At 41.6% G+C, this 14143-nt stretch overlaps 4 protein-coding genes across 7 annotated transcripts in view; 2 read left to right on the top strand and 2 right to left on the bottom strand.

Moving 5' to 3' along the window:
- On the top strand, window positions 1–4499 carry atf1 (activating transcription factor 1). Of its 2 annotated transcripts, none has more exons than XM_088389772.1 (7): window positions 1–310; window positions 1979–2101; window positions 2815–2906; window positions 2987–3114; window positions 3200–3379; window positions 3491–3644; window positions 3741–4499. In XM_088389772.1, the coding sequence occupies exons 2-7, from the start codon at window positions 1979–1981 to the stop codon at window positions 3883–3885; spliced, it is 822 nt and encodes a 273-aa protein (XP_088245898.1). In that variant the 5' UTR covers window positions 1–310; the 3' UTR covers window positions 3886–4499. The 2 variants fall into 2 exon arrangements, with proteins under 2 accessions (XP_088245898.1, XP_088245899.1); XM_088389773.1 differs by having other exon boundaries at window positions 3–310; window positions 3497–3644.
- LOC148390642 (thiol S-methyltransferase TMT1A-like) lies at window positions 3848–6680 on the bottom strand. The gene is made up of 2 exons (XM_088389775.1): window positions 5518–6680; window positions 3848–4921 (listed from the first exon to the last, which is right to left on the bottom strand). Exons 1-2 carry the CDS (start codon window positions 6013–6015, stop codon window positions 4688–4690), a joined length of 732 nt encoding a protein of 243 aa, XP_088245901.1. The 5' UTR covers window positions 6016–6680; the 3' UTR covers window positions 3848–4687.
- The window catches only part of scn8ab (sodium channel, voltage gated, type VIII, alpha subunit b), a 34932-nt gene continuing 26272 nt past the window's right edge, over window positions 5484–14143 (top strand). For 2 of the 3 annotated variants that reach the window (XM_088389760.1, XM_088389759.1), the window contains exons 1-2: window positions 9100–9519; window positions 12593–12930. In XM_088389760.1, the coding sequence (XP_088245886.1) occupies window positions 12649–12930 (282 nt within the window). In that variant the 5' untranslated portion in view covers window positions 9100–9519; window positions 12593–12648. Of the gene's footprint in view, window positions 6708–6790; window positions 6973–9099; window positions 9520–12592; window positions 12931–14143 lie in introns of those variants that run through there. The other variant, XM_088389762.1, reaches the window with a different exon arrangement.
- On the bottom strand, window positions 6455–8232 carry LOC148390641 (thiol S-methyltransferase TMT1A-like). The gene is made up of 3 exons (XM_088389774.1): window positions 7852–8232; window positions 7056–7274; window positions 6455–6955 (listed from the first exon to the last, which is right to left on the bottom strand). The coding sequence occupies exons 1-3, from the start codon at window positions 8146–8148 to the stop codon at window positions 6725–6727; spliced, it is 747 nt and encodes a 248-aa protein (XP_088245900.1). The 5' UTR covers window positions 8149–8232; the 3' UTR covers window positions 6455–6724.

Raw genomic sequence — 14143 nt, 5'->3', positions numbered from 1 at the left:
GGCGGGGTGACGTGCCCCATCCTCTGTGACGTACTTTGTCACAGAGACTCTGCCGTACGAGGCCTAAATTTATGACGTCAGGTTTTTTTTCTGTCGGACACTATCGATCATAGATATTTTGTGAACATTTTCGGGCTGGATACTAGCCTACTGTATCCGACAGCTCCCGGTGTATTTCTAAATTTGAGTTCCAAAGGTTTTTCACCAAACCCGCGGAATAACTTTCCTCAGTATTTGTTACGTGAAAGTCTAAATACGAGTTCTCCCAAGCCCACGCCGTGATCGGGAGCTGTACGGCGGCCTTTGAAAGGTAAGTTTGTCCCCGACTGTTGCGTTCGAGGTAGCCGCCTGCTCCGCCGTGGTCGTAATGGCGGCTGTTGCTTCGTTTAACTCCTGTTCGCGCCTCACGAAGGTGAGGTGGAGTTCGCTTAAATGGCTCCCCCGTGTCGCTGACGTCTCTTGACGCGGCCAACCGAATGCCAGTGACAAGAGTTGCACACATTCGCTCACCAGAGACTTACACAAGTTCGTCCATGCTGTGAAGCACAGTGGCGGCACTTGGCTCACGCATGCCCCCCAAACTGTACAGTTGAGCGCTGCAAAGAGTCAACATCCGCTTTTTGTCATTGTTTTGTTTTCTTAGGTTTTTTTTTTGCAACCAACAAGGCAAACTAGATGCCTTTGCAAAACCAAAAGCACCTACAAGGCTATTTCACCAACGTTTCTTTCAGTTGGAGTTGTCCACTTTTTTAAAAATGTTAAACACAGCAACTTGCGATGCGGGGAAGGAATGGGGTTTGTTTAAGGACGTCACAGAGTGCGGGGCCTACTTCCGATTTAATAATGATCGAGTTGAAAATTTCAAAAGCGACTAACGACAATACCGCAAGAGGAAGTCACGCTTGTGGGTCAAAACGATGAATCCATCAACTTAATCATTTGAACAAAATCTGATTGATAGCCAAAAAAAAGCCTGCCAATACTCAAACCATATTTTAGTGGCTGGAAAATTGTCCTCGTGCCAAATCGGAAAAATACTGCCTCTACTGTTGCTTTTATTAAATCTGAAAATAGAACAGCATAATTTTTTTTTTTTTTGAGCCAAGAGTATTGTAGCACTCTAATGTTATTGCCCTAAAAAGACAAATAGCTCATAATCCATCCATCTTGTTTCTCCCCAAATTTGGTTATTAAATTGTAAAAATTGTAATTTATACTTTGTCATGCTTTGAAGTGAGTGGAGATTTTGCTCTATTCATAAAGCACTTTAAAAACATTCACAGCTGCATACAAAGTGTTTTAAGTAAACATCAGGGATACAAAAAACACAAATACATCTATATAATAATATTAAAATAAAAATAGTAAACACAATAGAATGCTAAAACAATGCTGAGTGAAACGTGACAGGAAAAAAAAAAGTATATTCAATGTTTAACATAGAAGTGTAGGAGGTTAGCAAGGTATGGTGGGGTGAGTCAATGTAAAACTGAGACCAAACTCCATAAATTCTGCACATCAGAAATTATAAAGTTAAATAACAAATTCATTTTCATGTATGCAAGATTGATTTTTTTCTGCTTAATTCTTATTCCACAAATGCAATATTAGTCAGAATATTGTATTTAGACTAGTGGGGGTCTTCTACTCTAAAGGGAAAAATCATTTCCGTGTTTCTGGTTTCCGTCTGCCATGTTTCTCAGAAACGTGATATGCTTCTGACTTTGCTGACTCAATTGCATATTCTTTGCTTTCTCGATCTTACTCAATATCTCACCTCTTCCTCATTTCCCTTTGTTTGCAGGCAGAGATGCCAAATACATTAGTGTTGCTAATTGAACCTTACGGCACACTAATATTCTGAAACATTATCCTGGTTCATTGGCAGACTTGAGTTTCATCACCACATTTGAACAAAGTGTCAAGGTTAGCAATTGGGTTTTGAAGGAGGTGTGTGTGTTTGTTTTTATTCTTGTAGATGTCACTTGGTGGTTCTCCTGTGACCCTCGTCCAGCTGCCAGGGGGCCAGCTACAGGTTCAAGGAGTGATCCAGTCTCCACAGTCGTCGGTCATTCAGGCCCCGCAGACGCAGGCTTCACAGGTCAGACCAGTGGCAACTTTCAAGTAGTGCTGTGCGATATGAATAACGTTATCCCGATAATAGTATACAGCCCAAAGTAGTATTTTTACTTCAATTTAAAGAAAATAAATGGCGCGTTTTCTTGTATTTCCTCATTATTTATAAAACAAATATTAAAATAAGACACAACATTTTATTTAGAAAACAAATGAAAATTACTCAAGATACATCAGATTAAGTAAATAAAGATTTTAACCAATAATGAATAAACGAGTTTCAGGAACACAAATTCATCAGCTTGTGACAAAATGAAACCTCTTAAGTCATTTGCTCTTTTATATTTTGTTTTCTTTTGACAGACTGAGATAGAAAACAAGCTCTTATGTGAAACAACTGTTAAAAGGGTTTTCCCTCCTTTTCATCACTTTGCGGTTTTGATAGTTTTTTCCCCCCCTTTTCATCACTTTGTGGTTTTCATATAACTTGGGTACTTTGTTGCTACTCTGTCTTTAAGATGTAGACCAAACCAAACCACGGTTTCCTCTTTTTGGCCTACTATAAATTAATCAATTGGGTCCTAATCCAAATGATTTAGTCTCATATTATACAATTGCGTTTTTTCTTTCGCACAACGATGTACTGTATATCGTAATTGCACGGCACTACTCTCAATCAGATCATCGGTCTTTTTATGATTCTTAGTGCTAATTATTTGCCACACTTTCATGGTAAAGGGTTCAGATAGTGAGGATTCACAGGATTCATCAGAAAGTGGAACCACACCACAAAAGACCAGAGAGCTTCTGGCCAGGCGACCGTCGTACAGGTGAGGAAACCAAAAGCTTACTCAAAACACCATCGGTTCGAGGTCAAAGCGACTTAATGCCTTTTTTGTTTGTTTTATAGGAAAATCCTGAATGAGCTTTCATCCGAGGGTGTCCCACACAGTGAGGGCAAGGACAGCTCGACAACCACGGGAGTGACGGGCGTCACCATCCCCGCACCCATATATCAGACCACCACCGGCCAGTACAGTACGCAATGCTCCTCTACTCCACGCACATCCAACAAATGGGCTCCGACATGATTTTGAGCCAAAATTTCCTCCGCTTATTCCAGTCACCGTAACTCCAAATGGAAACATCCAGCTGACAAATCCAGGCCCCGATGGAATCCAGGAGCTTCAGGTTGCCATGGCCAACCCGACTGGAGGCCAGCAGGGCACCACAATCCTTCAGTATGCTCAGACCCCTGACGGCCAGCAGATATTGGTACCAAGTAACCAGGTGGTTGTACAGGGTGAGAGATGATTTCTTTTCGGGGTTTTTTCCCCCTCTCTGCACCCCAAAAATGTGACCTGATCCAAAGCCATTACACAAATGACCACAGTCATTGTGCTCTTTTTCTAAGATGCAGGGGGAGAAGTACAGACGTATCAAATTCGTTCAACGCCGACATCGGGCTCTCTGTCCCAGGCCTTAGTTATGGCTTCGTCTCTGGGATTGCCTCAGAGCAAAAGTGAAGATCCGACGATGAAGAGGGAAATAAGACTCGCGAAAAACAGGTGATTGCATCGCAGTATCTTTATCTTATAGCGGAATGGTGAAAAATACATTTGGTGACTGCTTTTCTCACCACTTTGCCCCGTTTCTCGTCACAGGGAAGCGGCCCGGGAATGTCGGCGGAAGAAAAAGGAATATGTCAAATGCCTTGAGAATCGAGTGGCGGTGCTCGAGAACCAAAACAAAACCCTGATAGAGGAACTGAAAAGCTTAAAGGAACTTTATTGCGTCAAAACAGGGTAAAGAGTGCAAGTGCAGAGACTCGTGTGCTAGCGGGAACAGCTCTCAGCTTTTTTGGACACCGTCGTGTTTCTGGGAACGCTTCAGGTTGACATCCACAATCGTTTTACTCCGCTCAATGTAACAATGATATAGACATATATCTAAACAAAAAGAATTTGGACTTTTTTTCCAGCTATTTTTTTTATTTACTAATGCTATAACATTTATAGTTGTGTATATTTTTTAAACTGGGAGGTTTGAAATGATGAGCTTTTTACCTTTTGACTCTCAATTTCTAAATGTTCTTGTTTAAAAAAAAAAAAATGCTGTTTGGTGTTTTTTTAGGTCTACCAGCAGCATTTACAGAATCGACTGTATTAGTTCTATGTGAACACGTTTGCCACACAGAAATTTCTCTTATTCCCAATAAGGAAATGTTACAATTTTCATACTTTGTGCAAAGGGATATAAAGGGTAACAGAATTACAGTGTGATTGTTCATTCTGAGACAATCTGGACAAAATATTGCACAGTGTCAGGGTAATATGTTATTTCATGGTGGAAAGGGCGGCCTTGTGGAACCGTGTATGAAATGTTGCTGATGATGTAAGTAAATAATATATATTTTCACTCTATTTTTGCTCATCATTTTTTGGCATGAGTGAACGTCTCAGCGAGGCATAGGCAACTTTTTCCTACAACAAAAAAAGTATATTAATATAAATTGAGTCAAATTGTTATGAATTGTATGTTGGATCAAGTGCTCAGCATTATGTTAATTGATTTATATCATTAGACTGATGAGAACAGTCTGTCTAAAATTTTACTTGATGGAATAGCCCATAATATGAGGCCGTATCATTAAAGTCACTGGCGCCTCAAAGTGTTTGAGGTGGAGCTCAGAAAAGCCAGCTGACTCCAGCTCTTCCCAGGTCGCTCTTGTAACGCTACACCCATCTCCGATATAGAACCACAAAGGGTCGATTATATATTGGAGGCAGTATGTCCATGTTGAGGGCTTTGACACCACATGTTCCATAAAATAGAAGGCTCCACCCTAGAAGACAAATACAGTGTTAGTGTTTATACATTTAATTCATCAGAGTTGGTTCGATTGTTTGAATTAATTTTGCTCAGTGTGTGGAAATTGTGCTTGCATGGTCCCCCAGCATTTGGTTACATTGAAGATGTTTCCCACTCCTGTCATGATCTATGTATAGGTATAAGGAGGACTCCACTTCTACAAACAAAATTTAGTCCATCAACAAATGAAATGAAGCCTAGCCTTGTGTGTGGAGGGCAGTCAGAAATATTTTTCTTGTTAATTGTGCTAATTGGGTCACATCTCTTTTATGGCCACACATTTGTGTCCATGTTGTATTCATAGCATGCCCATATTATGGTTTGTGCATCAAGGGGCAGGTCGCCATGCATCCACAGCCTCCCTTTGCAACATGCAGATGAATTGTATACAATATTTAAAATGTAATGAATAATTGCATTTTAAACATGCATATGTATCGTGTAGGCAGGCCTGCATACCTGCTTTGTCTATTAAAGTCATGATTTGTGTTTTTGTATGACAAAAATGCAAAGTCAAACTAATGTCCTTTTTTTTTTTTTTTAATCAAGCCCTCATATGAGGACACTCACAGTTTTCAGCACACGCCGAACCTCTCGAAGAACCATCTTCACGTCTTTGACAGAACACAGCACCAACGTACATACAACAACGTCCACAGACTCGTCATCCAGCTCCATCATGTCCTCGGCAGAGGCAACCAGAAAGGCCTCATATGTCAGGTGCTTATTTTCGTCCATGCTCTTCTTCAAGTAAGTCTCGAAGTGAGGGTTGGGGTCCACGCACAGCACTGTACACCCATACGGGTAAAACTGAAAGTTTGCCCCGGTGCCGCTACCTATCTCAAGCAGACGGAGCGAACCGTCGCTGTTTGCAAAGCCGTGCACGTTCCGGAAGAGCTCTCTCTTCATGCGGTGCATTTTGTTGTTGTATGAAATTGTGATGTTGTAGACTAGCAGTGGAAAAAGGCGTTTGTAGGCGGCGAGTAAACCAAGTGTCTTCGCCAGACGCAAAGGCAAAGTCAACAACAAGCAAAGGAGCCTGCACGCTTTTAGGAGAAAATAACTCATATTTGGTAGGACTCGACAATCCCGGTCAGACTTCTTTCTGGAAACGAAAGAAAACACGCCTCGTAGGAAGATTATACGCACGAAGTAATCGCCTGAAAATGTTTGATGCGCTTCACGTAGTCTACCACAAGAGAGCGCTGTTGCACCACTGTTACTCCCACTATTGTATGACGTTAACAGGCCGCCATTGAGGTGCTTTGGGCGCCTTCAAAATAAAAGCATTATGACGCACGCATATTGGTGCAACGATAAAACAATCTCTTTTGACACTGAGCCACTCTCTTTCAGCAAAATCCAAATTCTGAGCATTGTAACCAGGAACTTTCTGAAGTCGAGTTGGCTAGTGTCGATAATGTTAAGCACCAGATTTTTTTAAATCGTCTTCTGCTGTTGCATTTCAAAACGAAACATTTTCTCCAACATTTCCAAAACATTCGCGTGAGGTTCATCAAGACTTTAAATAGTTCATTGTGAGATTTTAAATTCTTCTTAACCTATGGGTGTTCTGCAAGTGAGCTGGGATACGCTCCAACAAAAGATACTTTTTCAAGACCTGTGTTAGAACAAATTAATGAGCAGAGTTCCTATTAAAAATGAAATGTGCTTTGAATCCCTTGACTCAAAAAATAAAATGAGCATCAGAAGTGCCTTGGCGATCAGCACTATGGACCAGAGATGGCCTCAAGTGTCAGGTGAGTGGGCCATAAATCTATTTTACTCCATAACCCATGATGTGTGGTTTGTTGAAGATGAGTGGCGCTTTCATATGTCTTAGTTTGAGGTCAGAGAAGCCGGCAGATTCCAGATGTGTCCATGTTGCCCGGGTGACCTGACATCCATCACCAATGTAGTAGCATACAGGCTTCAGGACGTGCTGGAAGAAATACGTCCACGTCGACGGCTCTGCGACGACATGCTCGAGAAAAAAGAAGCCTCCACGCTGCAAGGAGAATTTCGGTTGGTGTTAAACATTTATCTGAACATTGTTGGATTTAAAAAATTTTTTTAAAGAGACATTCTATTCGAGAAACACGACTTACAGGCCTCAGAATGCGACGCACCTCCCTCAGACTTTGCGAGACATTGTCCACTGAGCAGAGCACCAACGTGCACACCACCACATCCACGCACCCATCCTCAAACGAGCGCATGTCCTCCGCTGAGACCTCCACGAATTTCTCATACGTGATGTGGGGGTTCTCGAGCATGTTCCTTTGCAGGTACTTCACATAGTGCACGTTGTTGTCCGTGCAGATCACCTGGCACAAAGAGATCAGAACATATTATTCCAGTCAGCTGTAGAATGGATTTAAAATCCTGCTACTGGTGAATAAGTCACTGAATGGTTTAGGTTCTGAATACATTGAAAACATTTTTTACAAATAAACACGGTAGGGTTGTAAGGTCAGCATACTCAGGTCAATTAGTGACGCCCAGAGCTCAAAGCAAAACATGATGAATCAGCATTTAGCTGTTATGCCGCGCACAAATAGAATAAGCTGTCAAGAGAATTTATGTGGGAATGCTTTTAAATTAAATTAAATTAAATTAAAAAAACGTTTCCCCCATACCTATGATCAAGGTCTTAAAGCCTTTCTATAATCAACATTTCTAAAACCTTGTTCTTGCACTGTGCGTTCTTTCGTGAGCTACCTTTTGCTTTCAAATGTCTTAAATTCTTCAATTTCTCCCAAATTTTCTTTTAAATGGCTTGGATTATTATTATTATTATTATTATTATTATTATTATTATTATTGTACAGTATATGGCTTTAAATGTTGTATCTTGAATTATGTGAAGCAAGCACATTGAGCTATGTTGTAAAGCTGCCTTGCCTTGCAACCAGCCGGGTAAAATCTGAAATTGGAGCCGGTGCCGCAGCCGACCTCCAAAATGGTGAGCTGCTGTCCGGGTTGCTTGAACTCAGACAGGCAGGCGAACAGCTCCTTCTTCCTTTCGTGCATCTTCTTGTTGTACAGCTTGGAGACATGATACAGGCAAAACGGAGCGACATGTTTGTAGAGTTTGTACAAGCCCACGGCTTCCAGCAGGTTCAAGGGCACACATAATACTCTGACGACTAAAGTACAAAATGTCATCAGAAAAGACATTTGGAACCAATCTGTGACCATGCAGTCTTGGCTGTCAAAAGATAGCTGCACAAGTTAAGTTGGACACCGTCTTCAATGTCGCAAATGCCTGTGACATTTCAAAAGAAAATAAATTAACTCACTAACTAATTGTGCAATGTTCATTTTCACTGCTACAGTTTGCTTACAGTATGAAAGAATTACTGGCTGTCTATTCGTTTGTTCTACATTGAAGCAACCGACACTATATTTAATATCTAATATATTCTAATATTACTGCCAATACTACAACCGGAAGCTCATTTGCCAAGCGTCAACTTTTAAGCTGTAGTGCGATCAATGGCCGCTAGAGAGCAGACGAGCTCATAAAACAATAACCGTAAGTTGCCGGCGAGGTCAAACTTGACTTTAGTGATGGGTGAATGGGTGACATTGACATACGAGTTTGATTTGAACACGCTCGTCACTCAAGTCATTCATATCAGCTTTCCCCGTTGCTCATCACTCAAGTCATTCATATCAGCTTTCCCCGTTGAAATCAGTAAAACGCCATTTCAGCCCCAGAAAAGACACCACCAAAATCGGTATAAGCCTATGTATGCGTAATATTGGTTCCCTAAAATTGTATTCATTTATTCCCAACAATATTTCTCCATTTATAGGATTTGTTTTTACTCCATACTTCCATGTTGGATTTTTGTTGCTCAATCAGAGCTCAGTCTCTATGTTCTCCCATGTATCCGTGTTCCATAAGATAATTCATAATGCAATGATTATTATTATGATGATGAGGATGATGCCTATCATTATTATGCATTTTCATTTCTGTTTTCCTCCATTTTCTATAGCCCTTATCGTCAAAGGTGAACTGGTAATCCCATCTGACATTGGGTTGGACACTGTATTAAATAGAAAATGCATATTATACGACCGACAGCGCCACCTGGTGGGACATCGCCCCGAGGTAATGCGGAGTCTTCATTGTACGGGATTTCTCCTTGCATTGATCCAGGGAGGTGCAACCTTGTAACGCTCGTGCTTGGTGATAGAACATTTGACTCTAATCCTTAAATTTTCAAGTCTCGTTATGAGGGCTGCGCTTGAACCAAATTGATCTTTCCGTTGAGCGTTGCCGACAGCGCCCAGGCTGTCCAGCGCATTTATAACTTGTATCACCTGCGTTGCTGCGGTCTTCCATTCGCTGTTGAGACTGCAGGCATTTGCCGACACTCCCTAACAATTTGCCCAGAGTCATCAATTATGCAGGGCAGCCGCGCGCACGCCGAGCCAAGATAGCAGCTGCGGCTTGAGCATCGGCAGCAGCAATATGGCGACAACCGCAGTTGCTCCGCACTCTTTTCTACACCTGCATTCCTACGAACGCCGTGCGGATTCTTGTTGAGGCGCGGGAAAGTAAGTAGTCAAGCTGTTTTAGCGCTTTGTGTCATCGTTCGGTCGCCGCGCGGGTCGCAGTCCTACTTTGGCCACTGACTGCATCCCGTTGCCGCAGAACGCTCCCCCTCTCAGCATCCTTCCTGTCTCCCACGGAGGGATGGCGCGGGCTCGCCAAACTCTGCTTTGGACAATAATGACACGAATGTCGCTAATCTGAACGTGCGTTTGCTGGTGATCTATTTTTTTTAAGTCGGTAAAGCGAGAGTCAGCATGTTTGTTTGGGGTGTTGGCCTTGCATGTTCGGAAAGACATGAGACTGGTCCACACAGCATACGCAGATACAAAGTGTGATCAAACTTCTCCCAGTGGCCGCAGCGACTATCTTGTTTCCATTTCTGACGATGCCTTTCCATCATGATTTTTTTTTCCTTTTGATGCATCTCATCACCCCCATCTTTGCACCATTGTCCCCCCTAAAAGATGCGTCTTTACTTTGGGAATACTCGCGGTGGCACCCCCTTTTGTTCATTCCCCCCTCGTGTGCTCCATTGGGGTGTGGTAAATAGCCCAGAGGAGGATTATTTATAAATGTATGCTCTCTGCGGTATGGACCGAGTTCTGCTGATTTGGGCTGCTTTGAGTTGTCAGGATATAATCGGTGCCCTATATGAGTTAATGTGGTCCCATAGCAGCAATATACTGTTCCATACTGCAGTAGGTCATTTTAGACTTTGGCTGTACGACACTTTGCTGCTACCGAATGTCTCTTACATGATTTTGGATACATCTTAATGATGAGAAGAAGGGCGAAAGCGTCGCGTCATATATATTCTGACATTAGCGCATTTATTTTGGTGGATGCTCTGAACTCATCTTTTGATCAGTGCATGAATGAAATTGCACACATAGGTGAGTGTGTATGGGAGGTTATTTGAGGCCTTTATTATTTGGCAGCCATTCTCATCAGTGAGGCTGGACACAGGCCTATTAGATTTTAAGTAAGATACAGCAGTGCAATACTTGAAAAAGTGCATTTCTGGAGGAGCGGGGGTGACAGAAATGAATGATGAACTCCTTTGGTCCCGTTGGTTATTATCGAATTATTTACTAATGAGGGAATGTTGTGGAAGCTATTATAATTGTGGGTTTACTTTATTTAATGCATTCGGTAGAACCTCCAAGGTCAAACACAATCTGTTAGGGGACACTGGTCTGCCTGTCGATTTGATCTCATTTCAACAGGTTTAAAATCTTTACAGTCCTAAAAGTCGTAAAAGGAGAAAGAAACATTGATCACTTTTAATAACAGAATGTAAAAAACAAAACAAAAACTTGGGCTGTATTCGATTAATCAATTTCGTCATTCTGCTGAATTTTATCATCTGTCTGGATTTAATAGGTGATTAATTGGGCCTTAAAGCCAAAGTCAAGTCAAAAATATTCTGTCCATTAATATGTTCTAAGTGCCCAGACATGTTATTCTGGATAATATGGTGTTTGCTGAATATGAATTAAGCAAAAAAAAAAAAAAAAAAAATCCACCCATTTTTATCCATCTCGCAGGGCGGCCATTTTGCCTTATATTGCCTCTTGCTTTTGACTGAAAATGCCAACACAATGCCCAAGGGCTCATATTAATTATACTAATCAATATTCAATAGAATTCAGTGTTTAGACTAGTGGGGGCCACGTAAAACATATTATGTGGAAAATGTTGTACTTGACTTCCCCTTGAAAAAAAATTAGGCCAAATTCAGTGCAGTATCTGGTTGCAACAGCAGAGGCGTTATTTATTTAGTCTCAATTTTGCGGTTGAAAGACGGCCCACATTGAAACCAATGTCAGACTCCTCAATACAACATTATACCGTACGGCCCATTAAAAAAGGAAGAGGCAAATTTTCCACAAATTGTTGGTTGACTTTGGAATTTTAAGGCCTATGCTTGTTCAAAATTTACACTACCATTGTATATAACAATGCAATATCTGGAATGTACAAAAGTCACAAGCACTCAAACCATGTTCTCAATCTTTTCATGAGAAGAGAATAACTTTTCTCATTATTGTTATGTCAAATTCAACTTGAAATTACTTGAATTTATGGAATGCAAAATCAACTTTAATTATACAAACCTCAAGTCTACATCTTGAATTAAGATTGCCCTTCACTGCTCGCATTTTGGTGGTAGCAGCAATAAGAAATGACTGCAGGGGATGACAGATCAGCGTTTTATATTGCAAGCCGTGTGTGCGTGTGTCTCACTAATCAAAGTAACTGTGGCTCCTCTTCCTCTTTTGACCAAATCCAACCAACTCCAATCAGATGTCAGGTAATTAGACAAACGGAGGAAGAGGAATGAAGCGGCTTTGTGTCAGATGATGGGATGCAGACAGTGCTGTGTGCGTGTGCGCGCGCGTGTGTGTGTGTGTGTATGTGCGTGCGTCTTTCCCTGCACAAAGGACACAGCGGCTCACTGAACATCGACAAGCTTTTTGGGAGACAAACGAGACTCAGCAATTTTTTTTTTTCCTCGTCTCCGACCCACTTGACTCTTAATACATTTTGTTTGAGATTGCTTATTATTGATGATTCATTGTGGAGTGTGTCTGCCCAGGTTGTAATCAAAAAATGCCCCGCTCAAATTGCATTGTGACGTGTTGTCCTGTGGACTCATGAGTGTATTGATGAGTGTTCCACTCTTCCACAGTCTTGTACAGTGACACGGCCGTGCTTCTGCATCCCACTTGCAATCACCTTGAAAGTAGATCAATGGGTGGAAGGATACTTGGAGGTTGAGCGAGGTTGGGTTACTTCAAGCGCAGTTCATTCCTCTTCTGGGTAGTGCTGAGGTGATGGTACTGAATTGTTGGATCAATCCGCCCGTGGACTTCCTTCTTGCTTATTGAATTTCACGTCTGTAACATTGCATTTGTTCGGCGTGTGGAAGAAAGCCGAGCAATTTAAGCAGCTTGCGGAGTGTAAAAGAATTTTCCATCCATTTTCTGCTGTGTCTCCCATTCAGGGTCACGAGTTAAGCAAACATGTAAAAATAAATATTTTCTCTTATTCATAAATGCTTTTGTCTTTCAGAGCTGGATGCCTGCTATGGAAAACAAATAAAGAAGAACTAGCTGCAGGATGAAAACATGGCCGCACCCATTCTTGCACCCCCAGGACCTGACAGCTTCAAGAAGTTTACCCCGGAGTCGCTCGCTAATATCGAGAAGCGCATCAATGAAGAGAAGAACAAGAAACCAGCCAAGCCCCGGTCGGACAGCAGTCATCGCGACACGTCAGACGACAATGAGCCCAAGCCCAACCGGGACTTGGAGGCTGGCAAGAGCCTGCCCCTCATCTATGGCGATATTCCAAATGGCTTGGTGGCCACACCGCTAGAGGATTTGGACCCCTACTATGTCAACCAGAAAGTTAGTCACTCACATCATGCAACATTCACACAATGTCGTTCAATGTCTGGAAAGATAAAAAAAAAAAAAAATCTTTTTTTCTTCACCGCCGGCCTCCAGAGCATCCAATATGGCGTCTGATGATATTTTCGTTTTATTAGCAGCAATGCAAATGACCACGCTACAATTGTAGTCTACTTGGCTGGTTGCTAATATGCTAAGCAGTTCTCCGTCACCTCAACTAGCATTTACATTACATGCACATGAGTTACCCATAATTTACTCTTCAATGACATCTGGCGAGGATTTTATTTTAACCAACCTTTGGAAAATTACATTCAAGTCTAACTTCTAAAGAATCACTTTAGCCGTTTCCTTGTATTTCCACACGTGTGTAAATGTAGCTATGATTGAAGAAAAAAAAAATTGTGTGTGATATATTGAGTTTGATGGGTTTTAGCCTTAATTAGAAGACACTTTTTAATGGAAGTTATTGTTTAACCTTTATAGCAAGGATATGAAAATCTCAAAGATGGCATTTAATCATTCCAAGCACATTTCATTGTCAATGATGTCAAGCAAAACACTAATGGGAGGCCCGGTCATTCAGTTCTTCTGGTGCCTGTTTCTGAGAAATTCGATAGAGCAACTTTCGCAGATGAAGTGGAGAGGTCAGGACAGAAGCATGAGGTACCTGTACCCTTGTTTTGTTCTGGTGAGCCACGGGAGGAACTAGTCTTTGTGTATCGTAGATTGCTTGTCTGATTACCTTCGTCAACCACAAAGGTGAGCGCTTTTGTTTTGATTAGGATTTGGAGGTCAATAGGAAAATCACATTAGAAAGTTTTCGAATAAGAGAACATTTTTAGCAGCCACTTTGTTTTTGTGTTTGTCATTGATACCAGAACATCTGGTTTAAAATCATATGTTCATCAATATCTGCTCAGAGTTCTATCCTGTAAAGCTCGATGCAGCACTCGAATACTTCTCGAGCCAGTTGTGCTGGTGAGGTATCAAAAGATGTTGTTTAATATTTCTCTATTTTTGCAGCTGCTACTGACTTTATCACACCTACAGTATGTGGGCGGTAGTAAGTTGGGCAGCAGCTCAGTCTTGTTTGCTTGCGGACTCTTGAGCTGCCCGTTCAAGACCTGCTGCACATGAATAATATGACTGTAACTGCTCACAAAGTCTTCCAAATTTGTACCCAGCCACCTGAAATAAGTCATTTATT

This window comes from Syngnathus floridae, chromosome 11 (assembly GCF_059516105.1).
Source record: "Syngnathus floridae isolate MCC-2025c chromosome 11, RoL_Sflo_1.0, whole genome shotgun sequence".
In the NCBI taxonomy this organism is placed as follows: domain Eukaryota; kingdom Metazoa; phylum Chordata; class Actinopteri; order Syngnathiformes; family Syngnathidae; genus Syngnathus; species Syngnathus floridae.
Note: the sequence above shows the minus strand (reverse complement) of the source record. Positions and strands in the feature narration are given on the sequence as shown.